The 15,871-nt window shown below is 38.0% G+C and overlaps 1 protein-coding gene across 9 annotated transcripts in view; it reads right to left on the bottom strand.

Moving 5' to 3' along the window:
* Positions 1-15,871, bottom strand: part of LOC134840715 (dynein axonemal heavy chain 2-like) — a 446,672-nt gene that overhangs the window by 35,431 nt on the left and 395,370 nt on the right. For 7 of the 9 annotated variants that reach the window (XM_063856710.1, XM_063856709.1, XM_063856714.1 and 4 more), the window contains exons 26-32: positions 6,267-6,511; positions 5,269-5,879; positions 4,809-4,998; positions 1,850-4,538; positions 1,402-1,569; positions 788-1,088; positions 474-606 (exon numbers count right to left, since the gene is read on the bottom strand). In XM_063856710.1, coding sequence (XP_063712780.1) covers positions 474-606; positions 788-1,088; positions 1,402-1,569; positions 1,850-4,538; positions 4,809-4,998; positions 5,269-5,879; positions 6,267-6,511 — 4,337 coding nt within the window. Of the gene's footprint in view, positions 1-50; positions 111-473; positions 607-787; positions 1,089-1,401; positions 1,570-1,849; positions 4,539-4,808; positions 4,999-5,268; positions 5,880-6,266; positions 6,512-15,871 lie in introns of all 9 variants that reach the window. The other 2 variants (XM_063856711.1, XM_063856713.1) reach the window with 1 other exon arrangement.

The raw sequence follows: 15,871 nt of genomic DNA, 5'->3' as shown, positions 1-15,871 counted from the left end.
TGTCTGGAATGCAGATAACTCTTCAAGCCAACCTTGCACGCGTGAAATACCTGTTGGCTTTCCATGAGTTTGGTAAGATTGAGAGAATTCTCTTTTCTACTCATCCATCTCTGAGCAATGTCAAAATTCACATTTCACTAAATTTTTCATGGCCAAGATCAAAATTTACATCTAATTTATTCAATTCTGAGTGCATAGGGAGGCATTACATTTTCCAGTAATCATTCATAACGCAAAATGATGTCCAACTAGCAATATGAAAAAATGATTTGCATAATTTGACCAATTGTGCACGGAAATTTGTTTGAACTGTCACTAAATAATCAATTAAACTAATTAGTCAATAAAAAACTATGAAAGCAAAATGAATAGTTTGGCACTATTGACAATCGTACAGAACTACACGAGTTATCCTAAAAAGATCGGATCTTAACAAAAAAATCTGATAAACTGAATTAATTTTCAAGCCTTACTTCATCAACTTCGCCTAAATCCACTCCCTCGAGATACTTCTCGGCGACTTCCAAAAGGGCATCCCGAGGCCACTCGGAGAACCAGTCGATGGTCGTACAGTTAACAAGAGCAGGGTACATTCTAATACGGTTTCTGAAACAACATAATCTACTTCGATTCATCATCATCATCATCATCGTTATCACTTTGATTATGACATAGAGTTGGTCATTTAATCTTTTGAAATTAAACCATTAAAAAACTAAACTGCTTCTTATAGTTTTAATGGGCGAGATTGTTTTAATGATTTCGGCGAGATTCTTCGACGGCGTACCTGAAAGGTTCTCCAACCGGACTCATAGCCAGTACCACGTGCAAGTTAGCACGCACTCTCTCAATGAAGTATGACTGGATGCTCTCGGGCGTGTCTGGGACTCCCTCTTTGACCGCGATGTCTGCTAACGCAGTCCGGATCTCCTCGAACTCGTCTGGTTTCATGAGATTGGGGACTTCGCCGGAACTGAGGATGTTGTTGATGTCTTCGAGAAAGGATTCTTCTTTAATTTGGGTATCCACAAAGAGGAAACAAGTGGGCTTGTTGTCAACTCCTGCCTGTCTATAGAGACGCTTCAGATCTGCAGGGAAACAAGGTCAAAAATATCAAAGTTGAGTTATCAGAATATCGGACTATCAGACAGAAGCTTCAAAAACGATTCCACTATTTTTAAAGATTACATCTGAAATCAAAGAAGTTACTTAGTTGGCATATACATAGATTCTTTTTTCTAAACATTTTATGCAATATGAATGTCATTCAATCTTACACAAACTACCGGTTTTTTTGTCGATTCCCGTCCTATTACTGTAGAAATTTTATCAAGAAATAAGCCTCAAAACAAAGCAGCCATTCTATGCAAACTAGCTCTGAGCAATATTGAAGACACGTACCGTCCCTCCACTCAGTCTTCCTGTATGTTCTGGTGACTTCGATCTGGAATGTCTTGAAGTCGCAGATATAGGCTGCCAGTCTGGTCATGCTCTGTCTGCCACTGCCTCCGATTCCAATCAACATCATGTTGCCCCTTGGCTGTCCAATCACACGGATGATACGCGCCACTGAAAGCGAACACCAGAATAAGCTTCGCTTGCATAAATAGATTGTTCAATCAAAGAGATCAAAAGAAGTTTCAAAATAACTAGCTTCAAAGATGTTTCAACAGAAGTTTCAAAATTTCAAAATTAAAATCACCACGACCTATTTAAGTGTCTTCACTACGTTCAATGACACTTGACGCCTTCACGTTTTTTTATTTTCATTCATTGAAAATTTAAGATCAAGTTTAGGATAAAACTTATTGAAGCGATACGCAACGTTATCATAGCAGATACTACCAACCATGTTCGATTGCATCTCTGAACAGAACCAAATCCATGGCTACAACTCCTGGCGACGTGTTATACTCGTCAAGTTGTAGATCCATGAAGTCCTTCAAGGGTTTCGGCTCCTCGAAGTCCTCGTACACCTGAGATGGGTTCACGAAGTCTCCGAAAAGAGGCGGGACTCTATTCGGACAAATATTGTGGAAGTTCTGATCAAACATAGCGCCCAAGTTCTTATCAAGTATGTTAATGAAATCCTCTCTGTCAACATTGTCAACCAAGCGATCGTTAAAGACTCTAAACATTTCGTGGATCCACAGCCTAACCATGCTGTTTTTGTTATCAATTATCGTCTTATTAGCTCGCAAAAGTCCCTGGAACACTTTAGCTATGTCTCTTAAGTTGAACAAGTAATGAATTCGGCTTGGTGTCGGCAGATATCGAGCTGTAATTTGCTGGTACATTTCGATAGTAGCACGAGTCATAAGGTCGGCAAGAGGCTTCAGTTCCTCCTCAAAGTCGAATAGTTTTTGGGTAATCATAGATCCGAAGATCCGTTTAACTTGACTTTCAGCAGGGAATGTCATGTTTATAACGTTGAACTTGCTCTGCATACGTTCTGAGATATGAGTTCTTCCCCCGCCAGGTGGACCCATGGCGCCGACTACTTGCATTCCTTTGATGTATTTAACTGTCTGTCGCTGTCTGTCGTACCAGAACTCATAATCCATCCATTGACGAATCAACTCCAGAGGCGGCTGAGACCCGTAAGTATCTTTGGAAGGCATATTTAGGTCATCAACAAAAGTAACCAATTTTTTGCCTCCGAGAGGAACGTACACACCCTTGGTTCGCTTTTCAACTTTCGTTTCAATGATATCTTGAACATTGTTCGAGCTCGTTTGCGCAGACATGTTGACGTTAAGGACACTAATTTTGGCGGAATCGAATCCGGCAAGGCATTGTTGGACAACGCTGGTTTTTCCAGTTCCGACTGGACCGACAAGAAGTACTGGTTTCTCATTTTTAACCAGCATTTTGAGCAAGTATTGGTATCTAACTGTATCAACAGTGGGTACAATTAGTTTGTAGAAGGGTAATTTAGGGTCAAATTTCCAGCCGCCTTTCAATTTCTCCTCCCAGTGTTGCCAAGTTCTAGTCTTTCCATCCACATAGTACTCATAAATCGAGTCTTTATTCGGGAAAGTGCCCTCCATTTCTCGTAAATAGGTATCGATTTTCTTCCTTCCAGCTTCGTCCACTGCTGCACACACGCTCCAGATCATGCAAAACAGGAACCAGTATTCGAGCATTTGAGGGTAGTTTGTCTCATCCAAATGATCGACACCGTTTTCTTTGGTCGCTACGGCATCGAAAAGATAGCACAGACTTTTGATTATATTATACTCCGGAACTTTAACAATTTCATCACAGTTTATCTTTTTGAATTCCATTATCTTTTGGATATACTTGTCAAAAAATCGTTTCAAGTGCTCTACGGAATGCTGATCCGACCGTCCCGCAAGCCAAGAGGCGACAAAGGGTTTGAACCCGAGATCCACAACGTCGTAGTACACCATACCACAGCGAGAAACGGTGGCGGGAGAAGCGACGGCCAGATCCGCGACCTCAAACAGCAGAGAAACTTGTTCGGGCATCGTAATACGGTCACCGTTTGTCAAGGTCAGAACTTTGTTGTCGTCCATCACTGAGTTCATGTTTTCGATCCAAACTGCATCAACTGGTCCGTCAAATAGAATCCATTTTTCTTCTTCTTTTTCGTCTGCGCAAGCGTTTCGGAATACTGAAGACAAAACACCGTCGGTCCATTCGTTCGTGTTGAGGTCGAACTCTCCGTAAAGTTCACCCAGGTTCAAAGCTTTCGGATTCATTGGATACTCTTTGGCTTTCAAGTAGGGCTCTTTTTTGTCGTTAAGTCGGTTCAGCACACTTCTGAGAACCTTCCAAGAGGTTGACTTACCAGAGCCAGTTGCACCAACTAACATAGTAGAATGTCTCGAATTTTTCGTCTCATACAGCTGGATAACTTTGGTTTCTGTGAATATCACATTTTGTAAATTCTGAGCTTTCAACTCGGCTACAATTTCAGTCTTCATTTTGGAATAGTCAACTGTAGGGACGTCAATTCCAGGGAAAAGATCGGATGTTATCCCGTTGAACAGCGGCAGATCTGCGGCGGTAAGTTTGGCTAAATTCATGTCTTTCATGGCCAGAAGAACCAATTCTTCGTCCGGTGTGTCCGGTTTTTGTCGTTTCTTCACGCCAGCATATCTCAACACAGAAGTCAACCCACGCAGTCCAAAATCGTAATGGTCTTGTTTGGAAAGTTGTTGAATTGCAAGTGTGTATAGCGTATGTACTTTCTTGGCGAGGACCTTCGTGTTTCCGAAACCCTGGCCGAACAAAATGATTTCAGCGATATAAGCCGAGTCAGGCACGACCATAGAGATTGGTCGGAACATGGACTTCAAATTGTCTGGTAGTTCAGTTCTTCCAGCATATCCAGGGTTCATTGTGATGAAGAGACCACATGACCAGACGAGGTTGATCTCGCGACCCTCGAAGGTGAATCGGCTGAGGTTCTGGGAAAGGGCGGAGAGAATGGAGAGGATCTGCTGGGCGACGACAGACAACACCTCGATGTTGATTCGGTTGAACTCATCGAAACAACCCCACGCTCCAGTCTGAACAAACATGACATCACTTAGTGAGATTATAAATTAAGGTTATTTTGACAAAGATTTTTATATTACAAGTTTGCAAAATATTTCGTTTGAATAGGAGAGATAAAAAAACAATCGAACATAGTATTCTTAAAGAAAGAAACCACGTAAACTGAAAGATTCCAATACTGACAAAAGCAATGGTTGCACTGTTTTTTTTTCGCATTCTCATTTCCAACAACTTGTCCCTACTCTCGATTTTGGTTAATCGAATTTTTTAAAATCTCCAACCTGAGCGAGACCGGAGAACATCCTCCCCATGGACTTGTAGTCCAGACCCTCGGAACAGTTGACAACGATGACGTAATCGCCCAATGCCTTGCCCAAGTCCTTAACAGTCTCTGTCTTTCCTGTTCCCGCAGGACCCTTCGGACTTCCTCCTCTGTGCAAATGGAGTGCTGTAGTCAATGTCATGTAGCACCTGGAACGGAAAAAATGCAGTTATATGAGTGGGGTTGAACGGCACAGTCAAAAGATTCTGCGGCACAGTCAAAAGGGTATTTGGATTTTAGTATTAACAATTGAACAATTTTGATAAAATCATATAGAACAAGACTTCGAAGAGACTTTTCAATCCTCATTGAAAGGCGAAAAAACCTACTACTTTTTTGTAACGAATTTTTTTTTCTAACGATCTTTTGTCTACTGAAAGGAAGAGTATTTCAAATAAACTTGTTTTTGATGAACTTGCCTATCAGTTAGAGGGGTAATGACGAGTCTTCCAGAGTTGCCAAGGTATTCGTAGCCATACTGGAACTGTGTACTGGTCTGTCTAACAACACAGTCGTCTATCTCCTTGTCCCAATACAACCTCAACTGCATCAGCCAATCAAAAGCTGTGACGTCATTGCAACCAGACTTGATCAACTTTTCGATCACATCTCGCGCGTGAACTTCAACAGTTACAAGAGCCACAATTTTCAGTCGCATTAACTTCGGTAAATTCGTTCGGATGGCTTCCGAGAACTTGTCAAGCATAGTTGTTTGTTTTCGTTTCAAAGACTTGAGCGCTTTTTTGTTGCCTCTTTCTTTAGTCAAAGTGAGAGCCCTAGTACAATCTTGGGTCCATTGAATTTGAGAAGCAGAAATCAACATTTGGCCTGGCCAATCCTTGCACCATTTGTCTCTTTTGGTCATACTCTTTTTGAGAGCAGCACGGGTGTTTTTAAGAGACTCTTTGAGAGTTGCTCGCATCGATTTTTCGACCTCACAGAGCCAGTTTTCGACTGCGCCGTCCAGGGTCTTGTTTTGACCTTGAGTGAACTCGACCAGCTCTCCATCGGCAGAGAACATTCCAGTACCCTTTTAATGAAAAAAATGATTTACTTCACAAGAAAATCCTACAGTTCTCAGCTTAGTTTTCTGCCAATGTCATAGACTTGTCAGAATCTGAATCAAGCATGGAACTACAAGTTAACGCATTGCGACAAACGATGATTGCGATGATGACGATAACAGTCACGTTATTAAATCAATCAGCTACAAGTACGACTATTTATTTTTTCTCAAAAATGAAAACTTCGATGATCTCAAGCTGAGAACTAAACGACTTATTCGGAAAAAATTATTTGAACTTGCAAATGGATTTGATAGTTTAATTATATATCCAAACAAAATTTACCCTCTAGTCAAACAAAAATCTGTCCCTCATCAATAACACTTTCTTCGTATCTCACATAAAAAAAGTACCTCGAGTTTGTTGGAAAGTCCAACTGCCTTTTGCATGCGCAGTTTGACGATGTTGTCGAAGCATTTCTTCAGGTGGGGTTGGACTGCCTCTGGGTTCCTACTCTGGCCCAGGATCTCCAGCAGGTCGTCATTGGACAGGAAGTAGAACCTCGGGAATGTCTGTCTCTTAGTCTCCAGGTACATGTCCAGGGACTTCTGGATGTCCTCGAGCTTCAAGTTCATGTCATTCAGTTTGTCAAATAGGCCTGATGCAAATAATGCAGTTTAAGCTGACGGTCAGAGAAAAAAAATCACATCATGGCTAACGGGTAACTACCGACATGATCATACAGCAGATAGTATTCCAGGGGTGGATCTAGGATTTTCTCTTCTTGAGGGGGGGAAGGGTAGCGGATTTTCAAAAATTTTTGTTGAGCTTTTTTTAGGTTGACTAAATTGATTTTCAGGGTCCAAAAATTTTTAGGGTCCGTCAGCAAAATGGATTTCACAAATTAGTACAAAGGGATGACGGACCCTTTGGGTCGGCATACGGTCGAATCCCTGAGGGGGGGGGGGGCGTAATACTACACACTAGGGTGTGATACTACACCCTAAATCCGCTGGTGTAGTATGCACCTACAAGAGTATCCGGTTGCTGTGCACATGGTACAGAATTCTTCGACCAAAGTAATTTTAAAGAAGCAATTCTGAAAAAAAAGCATTGCACAGGAAAATTTCCACCCGAAAAAGACATGGAAGCTAGGTCCACAAAAAAAGTGAACCAAACGCTATAAATTTAAAGCAAAGTCAACCAAAGTTTTACTACAAGGTTCTGAACAACACTTCTTTGGCATCCAAGGTAAACAAACAAAGTTCTTAACAAACACACGAAAATTTTTTATTTTTCATTCTAAAACTGTCAAGAAATCTACGATTTTATTGCATTTATTAACAAAACTGAAAAAATGCAAAAAGTTTCAAGTAGCCCAAATCACGTCTCTGACAGTACCTCGAAACACAAATTAGGCTTCCTGGCATGCTGGTGCTATAATGAAGATCCAGGAGGTTACAAAGGCTCACCATGTCGAGAACTTTTGGTGAGTCTTAGTTAGGCTAGAACTTTCATATCGGGATTGGATAGGAACTTGGTTAGGCGAGGAATTTGGTCGAGAGCTTTTTGGTCGGAAAATTTAACAGCTGGCATTTGGCACGGCGGTCCGACAATTTGAGATTTTTTTTGGCTTCGGGAGGGGTATCACTTTAATTTTTTCCAAATTTAAGGAACTATATTTAATGAAAGAGAAAGGTTAAAAATCATTATAATTAATGCTATTGCTAATGGACTAATTTGTTTTAGATAGAGTGTACAGAAACTATCTGGTCCTAAAGATTTTGCGGACTTTCTTGCTCTTATTCAGTTCGCTGTTTTCAACGTATTTGAACTCGAGGCTAAGCTTGAATGTTCTTTTTAAGGTTGTTGACTGAGTTTTATCACTACTGTAGACTCTTGAACTAGTATACTGAACGTTAAAGGCATTTGCAATGTCTCCATTCGAGAAAACTTTTGTCGTGAAAATATTTGGTGATCTTCCTACTACAGACTTACTTCCATTCAACGAGCGGACCATTTACTAGACCTTACCGGACGACGTATGATCACTAAACGTCTAGACAATTTCTCGCCAATTTTTTCTTTGTCTTTCTAGCAGTTTTGTCATGATCTTTTTATACACATTTAAAATTGGGTGGGACGGGTTCAAACTTACATTATGACTCTTTCTTGTGCAAATTTCTATATTTCATTGAGGGTTGGAATAAAGAAAGCATAACAGCAAGCGGAAATATGGTGACAAATATCCTGCCAAAAGTTTTCTTGCTTAAGCATGTTCAATAAAGTTGGTAAAACTTTTTTAGTCTGCCTTTTTGCCAAGACGGCTTTATTAAAACAGACGGCGTGGCCTGGGAAAAATCTGGAGATCATGCTAAGGTGCTACTGTCGTATGGGAGCGAGCCCCGTTTATTGATGATAGTTAGAAAAAGTAAAAAGAGACTCAAATATTTCAAATCCGAGGCTGTCACTGAAAACAATTAAATTAACCAAAAAAGATATCCTTTTTAATTTTTTATGAATGTGGTCAAAATAATCTGTGCCAAGTGCACAGCCACTGGCTATCCTTGTTTTCAATTAATTGATCGTTTACTATTCCGTTTCTCCCTATCTTGCATCTGTTTGTATTGTGTTTCACTAGTACGGACTCTTCTCTATTGTGTTTCACTAGTACGGTATCGTTTATTTATTTCTTAAATATTGAGCATGAACGAAAGAGCAAAGATCTAATCTATTGGCTAGGCTTCAACGAAAACGAAACTTATTACACCGAGGCAACGTTGCGCTTTGCACAGTTTGCGGAACTACACTTATAGGAGTAAAACAGTAAGACACTCAAGAACTATCAAGGAAGACTTCGAACGTTGTAACCCGTTGAAGAAATAACAAGAAAAAAAACAAAAAAGCCAAAAATTTTTCAAATTTAAATCTAACTAGCAATTAACGCACCTTCGGTGCTTGGAAATTTTTCTACAACTCATGAAAAAAACCGCATAAATTGGAAACAACATCTGCAAACTTTTAGTGTACTCTGACTGCACCCAATTACAGGGTTGGTATTTTTTAAATTCCCATTTTAAAAGCCTCATTTCGAAAACTTAATGGGCCTCTGGAGAAATTTGGAAGCCAGATTTGCAACCACTGAGACTCCCTGAGAGCACCCTACTATAGGGTTAGGAATCCAAAATTTTGTGAATTTTTTAAACCTGAGATTCCCGAAAAAAAATTGAAAAAAAAAAACGTCTTTTCTCGGAAACTAAAAGGGTTTGAGCATTCATATTAAGAGGCAAGATTTGAGACGCCTGGGTGTACGCTGACAATAAGATTGTATCTTCATCAAGTTAGTAGTTTCAAAATTTTTTGAATTTCTTTGTAGATAAGTTCTTTGAGAAATTTTAAAAAAATCGAAAAACGTCACATCTCGGAAACTCAAAGCATTTTAGCAGTCGCGTTTAGCAATCGCATGTGGCAAGATTTGCAACTTTTTAGAGTACCCTGACAACACCGAACTATAGAGTTGGGATTTTCAAATTTTGAAAAATAATTAATTTAAACTTTCTGAAAATTTTGAAAAAAATCACAAAAAACGGCACATCTCAAAAGCTACAAAGAATTGAGCAGTGATATTTGGAGGCGAGATTCGCAATCCTTGAGAGTACTTTGACAGGACCTAACTACAGGGTTGGGAATTTCAGATTTTTAAAGAATAGAAATAATTCAAGTTTTCTGAAAAACTTTGGAAAAACCGCAAAAAACGTCATATCTCGAAAACCTCAAAGAATTGAGCAGTCATATTTGGAGGCAAGATTTGCAATCGTTGAGAGTACTCTGACAGGACCTAACTACAGGGTTGGGAATTTCAGATTTTTAAAGAAAAAAAATAATTCAAGTTTTCTGTAAAATTTTGAAAAAATCACAAAAAACGTAATATCTCGAAAACTACAAGGATTTGAACAGTCATATTTGGAGGCAAGATTTGTAACTCCTTAGAGTCCTCCGACAGCACCTAACTACAGGATTGGGAATTTCAGATTTTTAAAAACTAATAATAATTTAAGTTTTCAGAAAAATTTTGAAAAAATCACAAAAAACGTCATATCTCGAAAACTACACTTGAGCAGTCATATTTGGAGGCAAGATTCGCAATCTTTGAGATAACTCTGACAGGACCCAACTACAGGGTTGGGACTTTCAGATTTTGCAAAAAAAATTAATATAAGTTTTCTGAAAATTTTTTGAAAAAATCACAAAAAACGTCATATCTCGAAAACTACAAGGATTTGAACAGTCATATTTGGAGGCAAGATTTGTAACTCCTTAGAGTACTCCGACAGCACCCAACTACAGGGTTGGGAACTTCAAGTTTTGTAAATTATTTTGTTATTTGAAATTTCTGAAAATTTTTGAAAAAATCTCAAAACTCGTCTTATCTCGTTAACTAAAATGTTTCAGGCATTTAAAATTGGAGGCCAAATTCGCAACCCCTAATTCGATATTGGGCTGCTTAACTTAAACTCGGTAAAATAACCACTAAAATCAAATTGGAAAATCGAAAAAAAATTCTTAACCATTGCAATATACGATATAGCTTAAACATGCAAAAATAATACGTTGAAAAAGCTTAAACATGGCGAGATAGTGAAGCCCGCATTTAAATATATAATAGATTAAGTTTTTCGGGAGTTCAAAATTTCATCGATCTGATAAATAAAAATATAATTTTGTAGGAATCAAAATTTAGGTAAATATGGCGACATATTTATAGCCGACAGCCAATTAGCTGAGAGTTAACCAATTTTGTTCAACAAAATCTGAGTAAAAATACATGCACTGCCCAAATATTATCCACGAGAGTATATATATGCATATATACACTGATTGCAAGGGGGTAAACTTAATTCGGAATATGAACCGAGAGCTAAATTGACACTCATAAGTCCGAAAAACAATCAGAAAAATAAAACCGATATCTTACAAGTATGCACACAACTAGATCTACCAAAATGATTGAAGGTATTTAAAAAAACATGCCTAGACAAAAACTCTAAGCAAATTAAAAAATTTCCCCTTAGAACTTACAAACCGATTTCGTAAAACTAAAACCACCATAAATAGAAAATTTTGATTCGGCCGGATATTTAAAATGTTACCATGCTCTAAATAAGTATGCTGCAACAAAAAGACCCGCTAGATGAATGAGTCCAGAATTCAGGAGACGAAACCATTGAAAAAAAAGTTAATTACCTTGAAAAGTCTAGTAAACTGTTTACAATTCCCTTAGAATTAGACACCGAGGCGAATGTACATTTTTAGAAGTCACGGTAGCCAATCACTTAGACAAAGCTTTAATTTCAAAAAAACATCAGAGAAAGCAACTACAAGTAAAACAAAAAACACATAAATAACTCATTTTTCAGGTATTCGCCACAAAGAAATCTCCATATACTTTTTGAAGAGCATTTCAAAGTCTATTAAGAAAAATTTCATGCGTTATTCCAATTTCTTTATACAAGCATTTCCTTATAAAGACCAAGAATTTCTGTCTAGGATAAAATATATGCATTTATAGGAGATGCCAAAAACAAATAGTTTCAAGATTGGGGCATCTTTGTATAAATCCTCTACAAAAATAGCCCAAAATCAGATAAACTTATGATCTTTCAATGTCAACTCTAGCGATCAAGCGCATTTTAATGCTATAGGAAATCATACCTTTACCCAGGGGTGGATCTAGGATTTTCTCGAGGGGGGGGGGGGGGCGGATTTTCAAAAAATTTTCGAAATTTTGTCGGCCTTTTTTTTGGTCGACCGAATTGATTTTTCGAGCTCTCCTTAAGCTCGGTTTAGTCCCTGTTTTGGCCAAAGTTTAGCGTCGCAGGTAAAATTTTGAAAAAGCAGTGCAAAAAAGGCAGTTTTAAAAAATTTTGACTTTTTGAAAAATTTTGACGAAAAAAGTCGCGTTTTTTTCGGCGCGCGCTCCCCCCTCAAAATTAGTATATATTGGCGCCAAAGGCGCTTTTAGAAAAATTTTAGCGTTGGTCGGCCAAAACTGGATTTCTTAAAAACTACCTAAGGGGGGATCCTTTGGGTCGGCAGGGGGTCGAATCCCTGAGGAGGGGGCGTCCGCCCCCCCCCCTGAATCCTCCCCTGCCTTTACCCATAATGTTATTGGAAAAACTGATTCCGATTTTTAGAGCTACTCGCGAGTCATATGCCATGGTAGCTCTAAAATAAATTTCTTAAGTTTTTCAACTCAAACGGCTTCAGGCTTTTTCAACTCAAACAGGCTTAATTTTATACTAGCCCATTTCAGAATTTTAGGCGCATATTTCTTCAACTACTGTGGAAACTCATTCTTTTCCTTTTTTGTGCGTAGACCAAAAATTGTCAATTCAATTTCAAAATCCTAGCTTTTACGTATCATAAAAAAGCCCATGCAAACAATTCCAAATACAACTTCACACTTAAATAATTGTTCGCAATATTTTAAGAAGGCCAGTTGTTGTTTTTGTATTCGAAGTAGTCGGAGAAATTAACGAGGATTCTCGGCTGCCGAAGCCTCCGCTTCATAATTGTCACAAATTATAGCTGCCGCTGATTCAGCTGGTACCGCTGAACAAGGTTGGTTCTGAAGCTTTCCTTCGCTGTTCATTGTGACGCAGTAGGTTGCAACACCAGTCATGAAAACTGGAAAGTGAGCATTCCAATGTAGGCCTGGATGATTTATGGATACCATTGTCACCCCAGCTGAATATAGTGGATCTGCCCAAAAGTATGCTTCATCCATTTTAAATCCCGTGAAGTACCAAACTGAAGAGTCGAGTTCAGGCTTGGGCCCTGAATACCCGTCACAAGCGAACCAGTGAAGTGACGTGAAAGGATCAAGTCCTTCATTTCTACACAAATCTCGAGCTTCATCAGAAGTCAAATTGCCTTGTGCGTTTTCAAGGGTTTCAAAGCCCATTTTTTGTCTCTCAGACAAAAAATCTCCTTCACAACTTCTTAGGTATTCAATTTTTAGCTTTCTCACCAGAGAATTTGGCCAGCCGCACGTTGAATTTCGTTCACGTGCTACGATTACATTTCCTATGCACGTTTCTTCCTTTATTTCAGTCCATTTTTTGTTACGGATCGGCTGGACAACTTTTTCAGCTAATTCGCAATTATTTTGTATTGCATCAGAAAACAGAATTGAGTCTCTGTTCGAAAAGCAATCAAGTTTGTTCATTGACAGCAACTTGTGAGTAGGTGAGTTCAAGACTTCCGACTCCTCCAAGTTTCTAAAATCTTCGGAATAAGTTGAACAAACTTTTCCATGAAGCGAAGCACTTAAACATCGAGGATGGTAATGGCAAGTTAGGATACATTCGATTCCAAAACGAACAATGCTGTGGGAAATAAGAACTCTCTGATTCAAATTTTTGTCTGATTGTTCGAAGTATTCAGCTATGCGATACTTCGGCGTTACGATTCTCAACATCAAGAAAGACAGAACACTGGCGATCAAAACGAACATTCTTAAGCAGGAATCGAAAGCTGAGTGAACGTGGAAACAAAGAAATGAAACTCTTAAATATTTCCCATCACCTGCCTGATAAATTCATGAAATTATTGATTTAATTTCGTCACAAAAATTCAGTAAACTTTGCCGCTTGCCTGGTTGATGAACGATCTATTTGGTTTAAATTTTATTCAATTCTCTTGTAAATTATTTCAAAATGGTATTGAATAGTGCGCGTCCTTTCGTATGAAAAAATTACGAGGAGGAAAATTGTCATTGTTTTCAAAATAATATGAGAGGAGCAAAAAGGATAAGTGCTGAGACTTGGATTCAAAAAGTTTACAAAGAGTTCAAAGCAATTATTGGTATTCCATTCTAATTAATTCTGAAAAGACCTCTATCAAAGAAAACAGATAGCACCTGGAATGGGAAAGAAATCGACATAGTTTTAGATGAATTTGGAAATCGTAACATGCCATCATGCAACTTTGGTTTCGGGCAGCAGCGAAATTAAAGTTAATTTAACTTGAACTGCACAAAACCGACACAACAGCCGTCCAAATTTCGGATCTTTCAATTATCCTAAAGTCCACCATCCTCAATCAAAATGATCAAAAAAGCAAGTTTTTAAAAATAACTTAAACTGTTAGACACGTTGCGGTAATATAAAATGCTTTCTGGTCATTTTAATTATCACTACCAGACAAATAAAGAAGCTCAGAACTATATGTGTCTTTCCTTTCTCATAATTTTCTCAAAAAACTAAGAAAGAGATCCAGAAGGCTACCTTTTCACCGATTAACATTAATTGTTTGATTGAATGGTTTAAATTCTCAAAAAAATAGAAAATTCAACAGTAATTTGCCAAAATTTTGATCACCAAAATCTACAAGCTCATTTCATTCGAACATTTTTTGATAAATCACTTATCACGAATTAAAAAATAGTCAAGAGAAAGTTGAAAAAAAACGACAAAGAACAAGAAAACCGAAAAAAAAAATGATATGATTTTTTTCATCAACTTTCAAAAAAAAGATAGCGTCAAAACTCTTTGAGTTTTATTTATGTTGAAACTTTTCTTTCGCAAAACCTACCAAATTAAAGAAAATTTGGGCCGCTCGTTAATTTTTTTCCGCTTGTAATAATTAAAACTAAAGAGCACTTTCGAAACTGAAAAGCATTCACGTTTTCTCGCGCAATTTGCATTCGTTATTGGAAAAAGTAATATGACATGCTTTTAGCACCTGAAATAGACTTGAACTAATGAGAACTCAAAATTCAAACCGCAAAAAAATCAATTTGAGTGTGCGCAAACTTAGAAAAATTTTAAGCCTGCTTTCTGTGCAAATACCTGCTTGCATTGCAAATAAAAGCAGATTCTGATTTTTCTTCAAAGTTTCCATCATTTCTAAGAGCAACAGTAGTGGGTTCATAGTAAGCTCCAAATAGATGAAATGAGCTAAAGTGAAACGAAAATCGTGCCGTTGAGGAAGTAAAACCCAATCTGAAAATCAGTTGACATTCTGTCTGAAGTGCAAAAATAGTCAAACCAGTTTTTCTCAACTACGAAAAAAAGGCAAAGCTGCGCTTCGCAAACAAAAGGCGAAAACTAGCTTCAAAAATATTTAAAAAGAAAAACTACAAACAAGAAAAACAAAGCTCTTCGCTGGTGTCAGATTCAAACACTCGGCTAGTTGAATATTAATGTCCTCGCATCTGCGCCATAGTCGCTTGACAAAATCAAACACTAGCAATCAATATACCAGGTACAACAGATGGTATTTAGTTGCCAAGGCTCAGCAAAACTGCCACCAAATGAACACGAGTTGGAGTTCATTAAACAACACTACATTGCTAGCTCACATGTGTAAAAATCTTTTTAGACTCCGATTCACGATACCAGCATGATACCACAGTTGAAGACTGTGAAGTTTCTTAGAGGTTTTAAAATTGACTAAAAAATGACCCTACGCCATACATCCAACGCACTCTTTAGAGAGTGGTCAAAAGAAAAATAGTATATCCTCAAAAATACTTACTTTTAAGCAGACTGAATCAAAACAAGAGGTGGCATTTCTTCGGGAAAACACAGTTATTACATTTAATATTTTAACACAGAGGCGAAGCGGAGCTTTGCATCACTTGCGATACCTCACAAAATAGCATTGCAAGCTAGCAGACAGGAAAGCAAAGACACTAAATCCAAAACAATGAAAAATTTCGAAATAAAAAACACTAAGGAAGCTTCAAAATGTTGCCTGAAATGATATTATACTTGCGGAAAACACGTCCAGACACCCAATCGACGGCGTTTATGGAAAGAAAATTCGAAAACATTCATCAAGCGGCAACTGAGCCGACAAATTTGGATAAAAATAAGCCAAAATAATTTGGGCCGAATAAAGTTTTTAAAACAAAAAAAAAAAGAAAAACGAGGCACAAAAAAAAAAAATTGCAGGATTAAATCGAAACACTAAAACCAACTAGAAGAAAAATTGCGTACAGAGAAAAAAAACG

The sequence above is a fragment of the Symsagittifera roscoffensis genome, chromosome 2 (genome assembly GCF_963678635.1).
Source record: "Symsagittifera roscoffensis chromosome 2, txSymRosc1.1, whole genome shotgun sequence".
In the NCBI taxonomy this organism is placed as follows: domain Eukaryota; kingdom Metazoa; phylum Xenacoelomorpha; order Acoela; family Convolutidae; genus Symsagittifera; species Symsagittifera roscoffensis.
The sequence above is the reverse complement of the archived record's forward strand: the minus strand, read 5'-3'. Positions and strand labels throughout refer to the sequence as shown.